At 30.5% G+C, this 16,143-nt stretch overlaps 1 protein-coding gene across 1 annotated transcript; it reads right to left on the bottom strand.

Moving 5' to 3' along the window:
• Positions 1-416: 416 nt before the first annotated feature.
• LOC119683097 (gamma-aminobutyric acid receptor alpha-like) lies at positions 417-13,906 on the bottom strand. The gene is made up of 7 exons (XM_038096707.1): positions 13,672-13,906; positions 9,516-9,583; positions 9,066-9,286; positions 8,914-8,996; positions 1,750-2,067; positions 991-1,665; positions 417-934 (listed from the first exon to the last, which is right to left on the bottom strand). The coding sequence occupies exons 1-7, from the start codon at positions 13,904-13,906 to the stop codon at positions 702-704; spliced, it is 1,833 nt and encodes a 610-aa protein (XP_037952635.1). The 3' UTR covers positions 417-701.
• Positions 13,907-16,143: the final 2,237 nt, after the last annotated feature.

Below are 16,143 nucleotides of genomic sequence, written 5' to 3'. Positions count from 1 at the left end.
CAGTGACTGAAAGTATAGTGGGACCTTTCCTGAATAATGTATTTCTTTATAGAACTATGCACATTAAATGTGTGTCGTTAGTGATATGTTGTATAATAGTTGTATCCGGACTAATGAATATTGAAATTATAGTAAGACGGGTAAGTTCTGTTATTTGTAATATAAATTAACTTAATATATAATAAATACTCAATAAGTGTCTTTTATCGCAAAAAATATAATCTTAAGTACGAACATGTTAATAGAAATGGTGCATATATAGCAACATAATAATTATATATAATTATGTACTTAAACCTAAGACTATTACAAACAAATATACATATTCCTTAGATTCTTTAAAATATTCACAAATAAATATACACAAATATACTTAATAATATCATTGACATTATAGAAAGTGATATGTTTCACTTAATATGAAGTCAATGGCAAAAAATTGTAGTCCCTATTAAAATTATGTTTAAAAATATTTTTTTACTTTAGCAATTTAGCGCGAAGAAATCAGTTTAAATAAACTTAAGAAGCAGAAGATTGAAGAGTTCCAGCAAATCATATTGAATATAGCATAAATTAGTTGATGTTGTACCCTTTTGATCTCAAACTCAATTAAAGAATTCGATTTATGGAGTGACTGCCATTAGCTGCTTCATTTGTTTTGATTTCCTCCAGGACTTTGTCTAAATTGCTAAAAGGTAACATCAGGAGGATGATGGCGTGTGCGCTAGTATACGTGCACTACGTGACAAGTAACCGTACCAGTAGAATACATTAATAAGGAAGAAGAGAAGTGGAAAAACAATTCTTGAGGCACGATCGATTTTCGAAACAGAATTATATTGTGGTGTACGTTTGCCTTTTCGGCGTGCCTCTAATTCTTCGCGGCGATAAAATGACATACGACGACGACCAGCCGAACGTCTTGGTGTGCCATCTGCAATATTTAAATCAAAAACATTAACTTTGATTAAAAAATCTATCACATATTACCTTCTCCACCACGTAAATGAGACTCCTCATCATCCTCATCAGACATATCGAAATTTACTCGATTTTTATGGCGCTTATGAAAACAAGGCCAGTTCAAACAGGAAAAACTAAAACCATCACTACGACGACGTCGTTCATTAGTTTTACGTTCCAATCTACTACCAAGACCGATGCCGCTACTGCTAGCTGAAGTCTTACCACTACTCGGTATGGTTATTGAACACATGGATAAAGGTATTACTTCATATATTTTCGAATCTGTACTTGAGTTGAAATCGCTTTTGAGAATGCGTTCCTCAACTTCGGATTCCGTTTCCGACTCAGCATCCTCAATGATGAAGTAACATTCTCCTGAACCATATTTTGTAAAATAATGTACCACAGCAAATTGTAGTATTGTGGCAAATATAAAAGCAAAGGAAAGAAATACAAAAAAGTCCAAAGCTGTTAGATATGGCACTTTCGGCAGGTCAGTACGTGCTTCCAGACCCAAAAAAGTCATTGTTAGCACAGTTGTAATACCAAGTGATACACGATCGGCAGTGGCTTCACGATTCAACCAAAATGAAACCCAAGAGAGTACGACAAGTAAACAACAGGGGCCGTACACTTGTATGAGGAAATTACCCATGTGGCGTTGTAAATGGAAGTTTACCAAGAGCATTGAGTATTCAGCTAAAAGTTGAGAATATAAGGAATATATGAAAATTAAATAAAATTAAAGTTTTAATTTCATAGAATTAATTTTATTTTACTCACAAGCACGGCTTTCCACACGCACCCTACCATTGTTATCATTTTCATCACCTTTACCGCTACCAAATAAGCCTTTGTCGAGTTGCAGACCAATGCCACGTGCATGTTGGTTCTTAGCTCCTGGCCCAGCAAACGCGGTTAATGTTTTATTTTTAAGAATTGTTTTGCTAGTTGGCGCTGCTGCTTTGTAAACAATGTCTGTCATGTTTCCTGCTGGACAATCCACCAAATCAAACTGTGATAATTTCATATCCTCAGCTATGGCGACCGCAGGACGTTCTTTATTCCAGCGGTAGATGACGTCAGCAGTTGTGTATCCAACTGCGATAAGAAGAAAAGTACATCAAAAATTGTAAATATTTTTTTATTTTATAAATTAAGCTATTCTTTCATGTAGTCATACATATTAAATGACACATAAATAATAGAATGATGCAAAAATTAAGAAAGTTTTCTTAAGAAAGTATAAGAAAATTTATTTAGAGTTATTTGTAGTACTTTTAATAAAACAGTCTTTTAGACTTGATTCGATCTACGATCAGGTGGAAGAAATACTTAGAAGGGCATTTCATGGACCATAAGGATTCAAGAATAGGGAAGATAGGCTCTATACGGTCTTTCATTAAAGAAATCGGATTTGAATCTGACTAGGGGGTACAATAGATCTTTCAGGTCGCAGTGCACTATCCCTTTTCCCAATAATAATAATAACATTATGAACATAATCTAAATGCAGTGTTCTCTTCGGGTCCCGTAGTAAGAAAGAATTATCTAGAGCGAATATTCAGTGACAGTTTTTATTAGAAAGGTCATACTTTTAGAAAGTACATTAATGAAGACAATCGACAGCGTAATACAAACGCCTCAGTTGGCTACCTAAAAAGTTTCTTCAATTAGTAAGTCTTCGATTGATAGTAGTGTACTTTCTTAATGAGCAGCAGTTTCAAGCAGCCTATATTTACATGCTGTGAAAATTATTAAAAAAGAAGGACAATAAATACCACATGAACTGACTGAAGCATTCATTGAAAATCGATTCATGGGTTGCAAGACTAGACCTTGAAGATTGTATCACAATTTGATTTATTTATCAAATTGTGAAAACTGGCGAAAAAAATGGATTTATTACTATAACCGTAAACGCAAAAAATTATAGGTTTATTCAGCCTAACCATCCATATCAAATCAATAGTAATAAGAATAACGTTAAGTTGTGTATATAGTAAGATCAGGAAAACGTGTTTCACTGTAAGGTGCTAAAACCGAATGAAACAGTTACTGCTGTTCGTTACCAACAACAATGGATAGATTGCAAACATGTATTGATTTAAAAAAATCATAAAAAGAAATTGTTGTAAGACAATGCTGGACCATATATCTCAACACAAGTAAAAAGTACCTCGGAAGGACTGAAGTGGGAAACTCTACCACATGCTAACTGTTCACCAGAATATTCTCAATCAAATTATGAGTACTACTTGTTCCGATAGAAAGCACGAAGAAATCAAAAAATGGCTCGTTGAATGGATCGCATCAAAAGACAACAATTTTTTTCCATTGGTTGAAAGATGATCGAATGTATTGGTTTTTTTAATAAAAAAAACTAAGTTATATACCCAATTAATTATTAAATACCATATCGTTATTAAGTTAGCATAGATGTCAAATTAATAGATTTGAAAGCATGCTTGAAGACTTGATAAGTTTAAAATAAAAATAATACAGGTCATCATATATTTTCTTCTCTACGTGATATAAGTATTATTGATAAAGTTCTTTAGAATAAGAACAATACAATAAGATTTTTAATATTAATTTTTTTTTGTCAAATATGATGCGTATAGTCATAAATGAACCGAAGCCTTACCTAATAAATAGATCTACTGACTGGGATTACTTTAGGCTGCATCTTGAAAACACTCTTAATCTTAACTCTGATCTAAACTCAGCGACTGAAGTGGATAACGAAGTTCTTTTATTTACACAGCAAATTCAAAAATCAGCATGGATGAGTACTTCACAGTTCTCTAAACATCAGATTAGACCAACTCTTCCAAAAGAAATAAATAAACTAATATGGGAAAAAAGGAAATTGCGTAAAAAATGGCAACAAACACGATCACCAACTGACAAAACGGAATTAAATAGGAAAACTGCACAATTACGAAAACTTATCAATAATGTTAAAAACGATAAGATACAACAGAATCTTAGAAGCCTTTCCTATGAGAAACGCACAGATTACTCGCTGTGGAAAGCCGTGAAAGCAGTAAAACATCCTATAAAACATAATCCTCCTATTAAAGCAGATGGCACATCATGGGCCAAAAGTGACGAAGAAAAAGCAGATTTATTCGCAAAATTTCTTAAAGCAACATTTACACTAAATGATGATGGAAATAATCTTCCTACGTCTAATTTAAATCCATTAAACCAAGCAATACAACCAACTTCGCTAAGAGAAATAAAAAATGAAATAAGAAATATGAAACTAAAAAAGGCTCCTGGTTGGGATCAGATAACCGCTGAGATCTTAAACCAATTCCCTAATAAAGGAATAATCAAACTATGCAAAATAATTAATGCAGCTCTGCGCTTAAGACACTTCCCAATTTATTGGAAAGTGGCGGAAGTACTTATGGTACACAAACAAGGAAAACCTGCTAATGAAGTTTCGTCGTATCGTCCAATTTCTTTATTACCTGTTTTATCAAAAATCTTTGAACGAATTCTCCTTAATAGAATACAGATTGTTCTCACAGAAAATCAAATAGTTCCGAGTCATCAGTTTGGGTTCCGAAAAAAGCATTCTACTGTAGAACAAATACACAGAAAATGCGACAAAATCGAAAGAGCACTTGAAGAACAAAAAATTTGCACTGCAGTTTTCCTAGACGTATCGAAAGCCTTTGATAAAGTTTGGCACAAAGGACTTGTGCATAAGATTGAACAGTGGTTTTCGAGACAAATATCCGAAATTATGTGGTCCTACTTATCTTGCCGATTCTTCAGAGTAAAATATAAAGGTGCGTACTCAACACTTGAACCAATTGAAGCCGGAGTACCGCAGGGAAGTATACTTGGCCCAATTCTGTACCTAATTTACACAGCCGACCTGCAAGTCTCACCAGAAAGTGTTATTGCCACGTTTGCAGATGATACAGCGATCCTTACCACTGGAAACACAATAAACGAATCAACAGAAGCAACGCAGCATTCCATTGATCAAATTATTAGTTGGACTAAAAAATGGAAAATTGAGCTCAACCAAACGAAATCCGTCCATGTAAACTTCACAAACAAAAAAATTGAATATTTGCCGATAAATATGTGCAGTGCTCAAATACCATACACAAACACAGCTAAATACCTTGGCATGAACTTAGATGCTAAGTTTAAATGGAAAGAACATATAACGAGTTGAATTAGAATCCAAATACAAAAATTTATATTGGCTTCTTGGGAACAAATCACCCGTCTCTCTAAACAATAAATTAATGATATACAAGCAAGTTTTAGCTCCGGTGTGGACGTATGGAATCCAGTTATGGGGATGTGCACGAAAATCCACTATTCAAATCATTCAAAACTTTCAAAACAAAGTTTTAAGAAACTTAGTCAACGCTCCGTCGTTTATTAGGAATACTGACCTCCATCGGGACTTGAAGATCGAATCTGTGGCTGCAGTAATCCAGAAGTTCGCGGTAAAGCACCAAAAACGATTACAACAGCATCCAAACGAGACAGTCAACCATCTGTCTAATACATCTGGCCTACTGAGAAGACTTAAACGAACAAAGCCTTCAGATCTACTCCCGAATTAGTAGTCTAATAATAATTTAGATTACTACTATTAACACTAAGTCTTTGACAACTTCACAATTCTAATAAGTATACTGAAAAGTAACAAAACTGCTTGATAGTTCCTGTATGAACTAGTCGTAGTCAAATGAAACATGTATTTATATTATTGTACATATTGTGTTTCAAATAATAAAAAAAAAAAAAAAAAAAAAAATATGATGCGTATTATGACTTAAAAAAACTAGAAGGATTCGATTCTTGATTCTTCTTCTTGAGTTAGTGCTATTACGCACTTTTGCTCTATAATGGCTTGGGGGCTTATCTCTACCCCACACTAGGCTTTAACTAGGCTAAGAAATCATATCATTTATTTGTCTTTTAGTTGATGACGGACATGAAATCAGCATATCTTCCTGAGAGTCCAGAAGTGGACTTGAGGATTGTTAGGGCGGGGTTCGAAAAATAATGAAGATACAATAACTACAAAAAATTTGATTAATTTATTTAAATTTGGTGGACCATACAACGCTGTTTTGAGTATTGCCAAGTACTCATCATCAGTGATCTTAGAAAATATTAGAACTTTTATTTGATTAGTTTATAGTCAGTATATTATTTTTTGGACTGTAAGTGGGTGGCTTATAGTGTTATTATTCTTAAAAATAATATTTCTCTTTTTAAACTATTAATGATATTCAACAATAATATTATCCTGAGTTTCATCGCCCCATAACTTATCAAGTTTAGTTATTGTCATAGTAAATATGCTGAGAATAAAATTGAATGCTGTCAGCACTCACAATATTTCTGGTTGCGTAGGGTGTTCATATGTACATTGTATTTGCGCCCATCAGAACTCCATCAGAAGTACTCATGTTATCTTTTATTAGCGCTATGGGAATTGAATTTCGTAGTGTTGACAAGAAGAAAAAATACAGAAATTATCAAAATGTTGTTGTGAAAATGGCATATTGGCAAGATTCATTTTGGTTGCTACACCTAAGAAACGAAATTAATGAATTTCACTTTTTTCTGTTTGATTCGTAATGGTTTAATTTTTTTTATTTGCCATTCACAAACGTGGAGATTTAATCTCAGACGCCTTTTTCTGTGTCGTATCCTGCACTCTTAGTTATTGACATTTTTATTACGTTGTTCATTTGAATTTGCACAGCAGTTATCACAACAACTTAATTATTTGTCAAATTGCATGAATGTTGCTCATACGACATGTAGGCTCACATAATGACATTAATGGAAACGGAGAAAGTGGGAGAAAATAGGAGCTTACGATTACATATGTTACTTTCTTGTCAATATTTGAATTATTTTTGTTATGTTTAAAGAAGAAGACATTGTGGTTTGTGTGATTTGTGTTCTTTTGATTAAATTCTAGATTATTTGCATTGATATTTGATTATTATATTTTTTTTAAGGCGAGAATCGATGAATATAAAAAGTCTTTTGATATAAAATAGCTTTATATTTGGAAAAGTACGATTTTAATTTGAAAATAAAATAAAAACGGAACGCACTTGAAATAGATATCTATTTAAATTTATCAAATCACAAAGAAAAACACACATATAATTATTTTAAAAAAGAAATGTAGTTAAGTTTTGAACAAGAACACAAATATCTATATAATACTGTAGAATATTGTATACAAAGGAATAAAAATGCTAACAAACAATGTAACATAAGTTACTGTAACTATCAAAAACGTACATATCTGATTGTCTAAGAAAAAACCCCTTTAGCTGATGATATCACAGATGATATCTACAAATGATATCACTCAGCTATACAGTCTTTCTCATAAAACTCTACTAGAGAAAGAACAACTGTTCATTTTAACTTAATTAAAACAATGTGGAGAGTTTGAGATGCTTCTAGATCTTAAGATCTCAAAATACTGGGTCAACGGAAGATAAATCACCATAACACCAGATAGAATGGACTGAAAACAGAAAAAGGTTAATATGGCATTGATGATATTTAGTAATAGATAGCTCCAAAATAAGAAGAAAATTTACAAACTAGAGAACCGAATGTCTGTTAGTCAAGACACAATGACTTTACTATTCTTAAAAGAAGGTAACACCAGAAATATCTAAAATAAACATCTACAATCATAAAACTTAAGGCACAAATGGATAATTTTTATGTAAGATAGTAAGAATAGTCATTAAAGCATCAGATTCGACAAATTTTTTATTGATTCAGGAGATAGGTCTTATAAAACCTTGTTACTAGAAATTTTTGATTCGTGTGATTTTGCTCACGATACCTGTACCCAGTAGCTATTATTGCAATGAATTGATGGACAAATAGGTTATGGAAAATACCTCAAGGCAACCAAATGACCTGTAGACAATTTTGGGTGTCAGCAAAAATCACTTCGAAACTGGATTTCATCAGTAGTGTAAACGGTCTAATAGGAAAGAATTCTGCTGCATAAAGCAGTTTCTCCCAAAATACCCTGATAAGAAATGTAAATACCTACTATAGCCCAAATATATTGAATATAAAAATTGGAATGGTAACTGGTCACTGATTTTTAAGCAGTAAAAGCGCAGTTAATGGAGATATTCCAACATATCATTGGATATTCCCTTGGAAATAGGGATTTTGAATATTGGTGAGGAAAGGCACGATTGTCGTGAAATGTGAAAAAAATCTATTAGGACCACTTTGTATGGTGTCATTCATTTACACTTTCACTCGGTGTAGAGTTGCATTTTCTTAATCAGATGCTATAACCTAAAGAGTAGTAGAGGTTTAGATTAGATTTGCTACTCAACAATGAGGTAGTTATATCCAAATATATAACTTCTATTGCTACCATAGAAATTTATTCCAATGGGGCGTTTATCGCTGCAAGTTCTAATAAATTATCATAGTAGGTAACAATCAGGACGTAAAACAATTGGAACTCATAGCATTGAAGAATGTCCAGTTTTATATATATATAGAAGAACAATTTTTCAAAAACCAAGGAGCAAAAAAAAACAGAGGCAAACGTCGATCTAAAAACAATAGTGAAATAATGGACGTAGTGTCAAGAACAGCTAATGTTCAAGCCGGTATAAAATGATAAAAATAAGTCAATAATGTTTAAAAACTGGTAAGGAAAAAAAGCTGTTATTTTCCAATAGATCTATAGCTTTCTTAGATACCGAGCACTTAAAGTTTATAAATACAGAACGAACAAATACCATTACAAATTTATATATATATACCTATACATATTAATATATATATATATATATATATTTTTTTTTTTTTCAAATATATTTTTATTAATTCTAATTACATATTCAGATCTATAATATATCTATCTATAATATATATCTTACTTACACGAGCCAAATTTCAAAGGACATTTTTGTATGTCCATAGGAAAATCTTCCAAATTCATTGGACATCCAGCTTTGATTGTTAATCTTTAGAATAATAAAAAAGAAAAATATATATTTTTATAATAAAGTAATAAGTAAAAGTCATTAGTTTACCTGCTTGAGTACAGCACGCGCCCATTCTGATAAATACGAACAAATTTATTTGGCGTGGTAATTGTGTGCAAATAACTCTGTTTGCCATTATAAAAATATGTGTCTGGCTTCCAAATTCGAGCCAACATTGAAACACTTAACGCTAAAGTATCTTGGGCACCTTCAAAAGCCAGCCTTTTATCAACCCAAGATTGACGGAAATAACAATCCATCGAGTACGTCTATTAATTGAAATACAAATCAAAAAGGGTGACGGTAAGAGCTCTGTGCATATAAAAATTTTTATTGAAGTTTAATTGTTGTTAAACGATTTTGCTATTCGAACCCTTACAAGGACATTTCTATTCATTAATACAAAAATAACCAAAAACGTGCAAATAAATTTGATTTGGTGAAAATAATTAATTTTGTTTACTAAAAGTGCCTTAGTGCTTTGCTATTGACACTCACCATGTCCACTTCAGATATAGGGCCCATGCTGCGTACCATTATATCCACTTCCACTGTAGCGGGAGGTCCTTAAGAAGACAATGTGAAGAAAATAAGATAAATAGAGATAAATTAATGCTTTAATTAATTTAACTTGAAGTTGTTGTATGTTGTATGCCTTATAATTAGATTGTACAGAATTTTTTATTTTCAAGTTCACACAAATTTTGTTCCGATGTTCAGTGTATTTCATCCTTGTTTCTGCCACTACAGAAACCTATTTTTATTATTTTTTCAAGCGCCATTGTAAACTTTTTTAATGACTTTTATACACGATTTAATTTTTCGTATTAGTTGCTCATGTATGCGCTGGGTCCCTGGCAATGGATGTGCGCCGGAGTGCTCATCTCAACTATGCATTTAAGTGCATTTTGCAGATATGCAATTTCGTTTATGTGCGGAAATTTTGCATGGGCTTATGCATAATTTCCAGCTAACAACTTTATTAAGTATCTCGAATGCGCCGATTATAAGTTCGCGTTTGAATTTATTAAAAATTTCACAAATTCGTTGAATTTTAAGTGCTTAACTTTACTTTCCGGCCTGTTCGGTTCTTAAAAATAATCAACTAAGTGTTGTTTCCGTTTGGCGGGTTTATCAAAATTATATTTAAATGCCACAAAATGCCGAAACGCTTTTATGAAATTATCCAAATAAGCCAAAAGAAGCCAAAATAAGTGCCAATGAGACACTATTAGATTAGCTTTTTTGTTTTAGGTTTCTAGGCAAAAATTTTATTGCCACTCATAAACTTTAAAGCTGAAAAATTATTTTTTATTTCGCAATCTTTAAACTTTAAATTGACGTTTATGAAATTTTTCTTCACTCTCAACAGATTTTTTCATTTTAGACAGATTGTTTTAGGTTGAGAAATGCAAATGACTTTGTAATGGAAATGTTGACTACATTTCCGCCGAAACACTTGAAAAACGGATGCTAACGCTGTTACGGATTTGTGAGGCAATTGCCAATTTGTTCGCTATTCATTTTGTTTTTCGTAAACAGTAGCAAAACATCCTTTATTCATTATCTTTAGGAAATATTTGCGGAAATTTGTGCCTGATTACGATTGAAATTGTACGTAAATTTGAGTTCTAAGGTTAAAATTTGCAATGCTCAAGTGGACTAAATGCTAATGCTTAAGAAAAAATGTCTAGAGATACTTGTATTATTATTTCCCCAAAGCTTTAGAATTTAGCATTTTAATGGACGTTGACAATGACAATAAGGTTATCTCATCTTATATGGATATAGAAAGATATAGAACTTGTAAAAGGTAGAACTTATCTTGTTATATTCCTTAAACAGTTTTTAGAATGAGTTCCTATTTTTATTGGTGCAATGATGATTTAATCTAATCAATTAAAAGAACATGATCATTTTCTTCTAACATCTGTAATTTCATTCTATATTTATTACAAAACCCGTTAAGTGATCAAATATGTTATTTGGGTACTATAAAAAAAATATTGAATAATACTACTTAAACGGTGAAGCAACCAAAATCTGTTAGCCTTTTGTTATATTCTGATAACCAAAATTCCTTAATTTCGTAAAAATGAAATTAAGTTAATTTCATAAGTGTTCATATTGTGCCAAATCAAGGAAATCATATGTTTTTTGTTTACAAATCGAATATTAAAAATTACATGCTCCAAACAGCATTTCTATCTGGCAAATTATAAAAGTTGATTATTATAACTACAAAGTATGGCATTCAGTTGTTTTATTAGTTTTAGAGGATTGCAGGTATGTGAATTATAATTTTTCATATTTTTTATATTTTACATTAATAAAAGTTACAGTTCTTTCTCTATATTTGCACTACTTTTAAAATATTTTCCGTCAACTGTTATTAACATTTTTTTAAAAAAAAGTCACTTTCTCGTTATCTTAACTTTATCATTTGCTTAAAATTTATCTTACGCATAGTTGCATTTGTCCCTTAATTTCAGTCCTTGTTTCAACGAAGTCACTTTCCTTAATTTCGTTCTAACCTCAAAACTGAAGCCACTTTCCTTAATTTCGTTCTAACCTTAAAATTGAATTTTGTATGGAAAAAGCAACTTAATTCCAATGAGACGAAGATGAAATTAAGATTTTTACGAAATTAAGGTGTGTCTGAACATAGTATTTAATTTAATTAAATCAACTTATAGTTAATATATAACTATTATGTATTTCACTAGTTGATTTCTAAATTGAACTATTTATTATAATTCATTAATAATTTCAAATAATATTAAATGCAATATACACATTATATAGAATTGTTTCAAAAAAAAAATTGAGCTTCTCATGTGAAGTAGCTGTAAAACTGAGATCACACTATAATTACATTAAAATCGACACTTTTATAATAGTTACAGTTTTCATATATAACCACGATTAGTTAAAGTGGATTAGAATTATAAATAAAAATATGTCCGCATAGATTTCATCTCACTATCATTAGTTTCTAATTCAGACAATTTAAGAAATTTATTTTTGTTTTTTATTGAATTTATTATAGAACTAAAAATAAAAATCAGGAATGAAAAAACCGTCCTCGTTTTTTAAAATTTTTTTTATTTAATACTATATATAAAAAAGTATGTAATAATACATATATCTATATGTCTTCATTTTTTTTAAAGAAATAAGACGCTGGAGAGGATAAGATAAGGCAAAATTTTATGCTAATTTATAAAAAGTTATGTTAATATAAGATTATTTTCTTGGAGCTAAGCAGATTATTAATATAAAATAAAATAAAAAGATCTATGATATGCTATTCGAAATAATGTTAAAAGAATATTTGTATACTATTTCAAATCTGGATTGAAAAATAGATTCTGGGATCATATAAATTCATCCAAAACTTTAAAGTTTGAGTATATCCATAAAAATTTATATGGATATTAATTTTAATATTAGTTTTATTTAATATTAAACATATTATAAACTTAAATAAATTTATAATCAAATAAAACCAAAGTGTTTTGTTTTAAAAATAAAATTGAAGGCTATAAGCCTCTGAAAAAATGCAGAACATAAACAAAACGCAGAGTAGCCGAGATTTTATTTCCACTTTGCAAAGAACCACTTAAACCTGTGATATGTTCCATATCCCAAATCACTTTTTTATTTTGAGTTCAGATCACAGAAAACAAATTTTTGACTCCTATATTCATATTTGGTGAACGCTTTTGTGATAGTAAATATATTTAGTCCATGGGTCAGATCTTTTTTGATTTCAAATGCAATTTATACTTGTCTGTATATCTTATTTAGCTAGCGAATTAAAATTTCAACTACCCTGCTACAATTTTCTTGGCTATAGATGTACGAAGATCTATAATCGCGATGATAAAGTCTACAGGTGAATAATTATATCCATGTTTTGGTGCACATATCATATTCGTGACTTTTGGGTATGGCCAGGATGAGTCACGAATGTGACTATTAAAACATGTACCCAACGGAATCTTAATATTGCTGGTTCAATTAGTAATTTTAATTACTAACTTCAATTTTAATTTATATTTTTATTCTGCAGTTACAAAACGCATTAAATTCCCGGCTCATATTGTAATCCTATATTATATCCTTAAAATGAATGATATTTATCATACACATGTGATTCTAACTTATTTAAAACATAAATAATTATACCAAAAAATAATTTTTATTCATTTTTTTGCAATTCCAAATTATATTTAATTTAAATATTATTTTTATTTAAAACACATAAAATTTGTTTTTGGTTGTATCAAAGGGTTTACATCGATTAGTTCGAAGCTAGTGGAAAGCACACCTCATCAATTTGTTTTCTATATTTGATTGCTTCCTTCTTAAAAGTAAATAATCACATTCCTTTGAAGGATTTCACATACTTTGATTAATTTGAGCTTGATTAGAAGGTAGTTTTTTCTTTAAACACATGGTTTTTATATTAAAACTAATCGCATTTCTTTCTTTTTGTATTGCATAAATACACTCTACATCATTTTGTATAATTTAACTTAAGCATTTAAGTATTTTTTATAGATACGACTTCATTTGATTAATTTATAGAACTTCACTAATATTCTTTCTGACTGTACAATCATATGCTAAGTATACTTGTATGACTTACCACCGAAATCCGGTCTGATGCTGTTGTCATAGCCGCGCAATAAATTGTCCAGTAACTCGGAAATGTTTGCATGATTATTGCGTTGTGTTAAACGCATATGGGAGTCCCCCTTCGCAAATGACCAGGAATTAATACAAATGACGGACATTACAGCACAGCTAATCAAAAGTTTAAATAAACGTCGCATCAAGCAGCTCAAGCAGCTCAAGCTGGCAACGCTGCTTAATATTGTCATATTGTGGCCACTTTCGTAGACATAAGTACGCGTAGATAAAGATATGTAAGGATATGAAAATCCTTTTGAGGAGTGATAAGGTTAATAGTACAAATTGCATACACTCTGCTGCACTTGACAGAAGACTGTTCTGTGTGGGTCCTTTGCGTTGTTAGTGAAAAAGTTGAAGTGACCAGCAATTCTATTTAAACTTTTTAGTTTTGCTTGTTTGTCTTCAGGGCTTATCTCAACATGGTTGTTTGCACTTGTTTGACTTTTTTAAATATGTTAAATATTTTCTTTAATTTCTCAATTGAGATTTTTAAAACCATTTAATTGAATTTTTATGCAATCTTAGTTATGTCAACGACAGCTTTCTATAATATATTGTATAATAAATTCATTACTCAAAGTTTTTTCGATTTTATTATTTAATTATATTAATTTTATTTCTAATTAAAAATTATTTTAATTTTTAATTTAATTTTTTTTAATTTTTAATCTATTCTGAATAGAATAAAAATTTATTTTTATAGGATAAAATAGGATAAATTTATTTTTATTATTTGAATTTTTAAAGGATTTTCTAAAATTTTTGATTAATTAATATATATAATATTGTTTAAATTTTGATAGAACGTAGTTTAAATATATGCAATTACAACTATTAATCCAACTTTAGTTAATTTAATAACGCTTAGAAGTTAAGTTCCTTGTAATCATTTTTTTGTAAATGATTTTGTCACTCATTAATAATATTTTAACTATTTTTTTTTAATACGCTAAAAAAAATTATATTGTATTGTTAGTATATTAACATATTACATAAAACATATTATTTAAAAAACATAGCGTTTTTATCTTTATTATACCGTTTATGTGATTTCCAAGACATTATAATAAAAGCATATTGCTTATATTATTTAGGTTATATGTAAAATTCAGTAATCTTTTGTAAAAGCTATACGAATTTCCTTGAACTAATAATAATATTACTCAGTTCGTTGATTGTTCACCTAATTTACTTTATTTACAAGTAAAGTATTTGATAGATCACGCTAAAAATTGACAACAGTTTATGTGGACTTAACATTTTTTTTAGATATCTTAAAACTGTGTCTAAATTGACACATTGCTTTAAATTGACTCATTTGTTCAGAACAAACTTATTTGTCCAAACCGTTACATTTGTTCAAGACAACTCATTTTTCCAAACCGAACTATTTATTTGAACCGTAAAATTTATTCAAACCGGCACATATGTCAAAACCAAAACATTTGTCCAAACCAAAACATTTCTTAAACGGATTGATTTGTCCAAATCGATTCAATTCACCAGATTAACTTATTTGTCCGAATCACCACAATTGTTCAAACTGACGTATAAGCGAAACCAAAACATATGTCCAAATCAAAACATTTGTGCAAATGAACTTATATTTTCAAACCGACTGAATTGTCCAGTTCGACTTATTTGTCGGAACTGCTACATTTGTTTAAACCGTCACATAAGTGAAACCAATACATTTGTCCAAATCAAAACATTTGTCCGAACCGGCTTTATTATTCAAACCGACTTATTTGTTTAAACCGACTTATTTTTCCAAACCGACTCAATAGTCCACACCGACTTGTTTCGCGTAGCTGATACATTTGTCCAAACTGACACATTAGTGAAACCAAAACATTTGTCTTAATTTACTTAAGACAAAGTTGGTTTTGACTAATTTGTCCAAACCAACTTATTTATCCAAACCGACTCAATGGTCCACACCGACTCAATTGTTACTAACGATATGAAAACATATGTTTAAACTAAAACATTTGTCCAAATCGACTCTTTTGTTCGAACTGATTCATTTGTTATTTTTTCCAAACCGATTTATTTATCCAAATCAACTTATTTGTCAGAACTGTATCATTTGTCCAAACTGACTCATTTGTCCAAACGAACTCTTCAATCCAATTCGAAACATTTGACCAGTTCGAAATTTTTTTCTAAAACAAAAATTTGTCTAAACCGAAATATTTGTCCAAACCAAAACATTTGTCCAAACGGACTTATTTGTCCAAACCGACTCAATTGTCTGAACCACCACATTAGCGAAATCGAACCATATCTTCAAACCAAAAGATTCGTCCAAACCGACTTATTTGTCCAAACCGACTTATTCGTCCAAACCGACTTATTTGTCCAAACCGACTTATTTGTCCAAACGGAAACAATAATGTTTTACCAGTTAAAGCAAAATATATTG

The sequence above is a fragment of the Teleopsis dalmanni genome, chromosome 1 (genome assembly GCF_002237135.1).
Source record: "Teleopsis dalmanni isolate 2A chromosome 1, ASM223713v2, whole genome shotgun sequence".
NCBI classification, from domain to species: Eukaryota; Metazoa; Arthropoda; class Insecta; order Diptera; family Diopsidae; genus Teleopsis; species Teleopsis dalmanni.
This window is presented reverse-complemented; position numbering and strand designations above follow the sequence as displayed.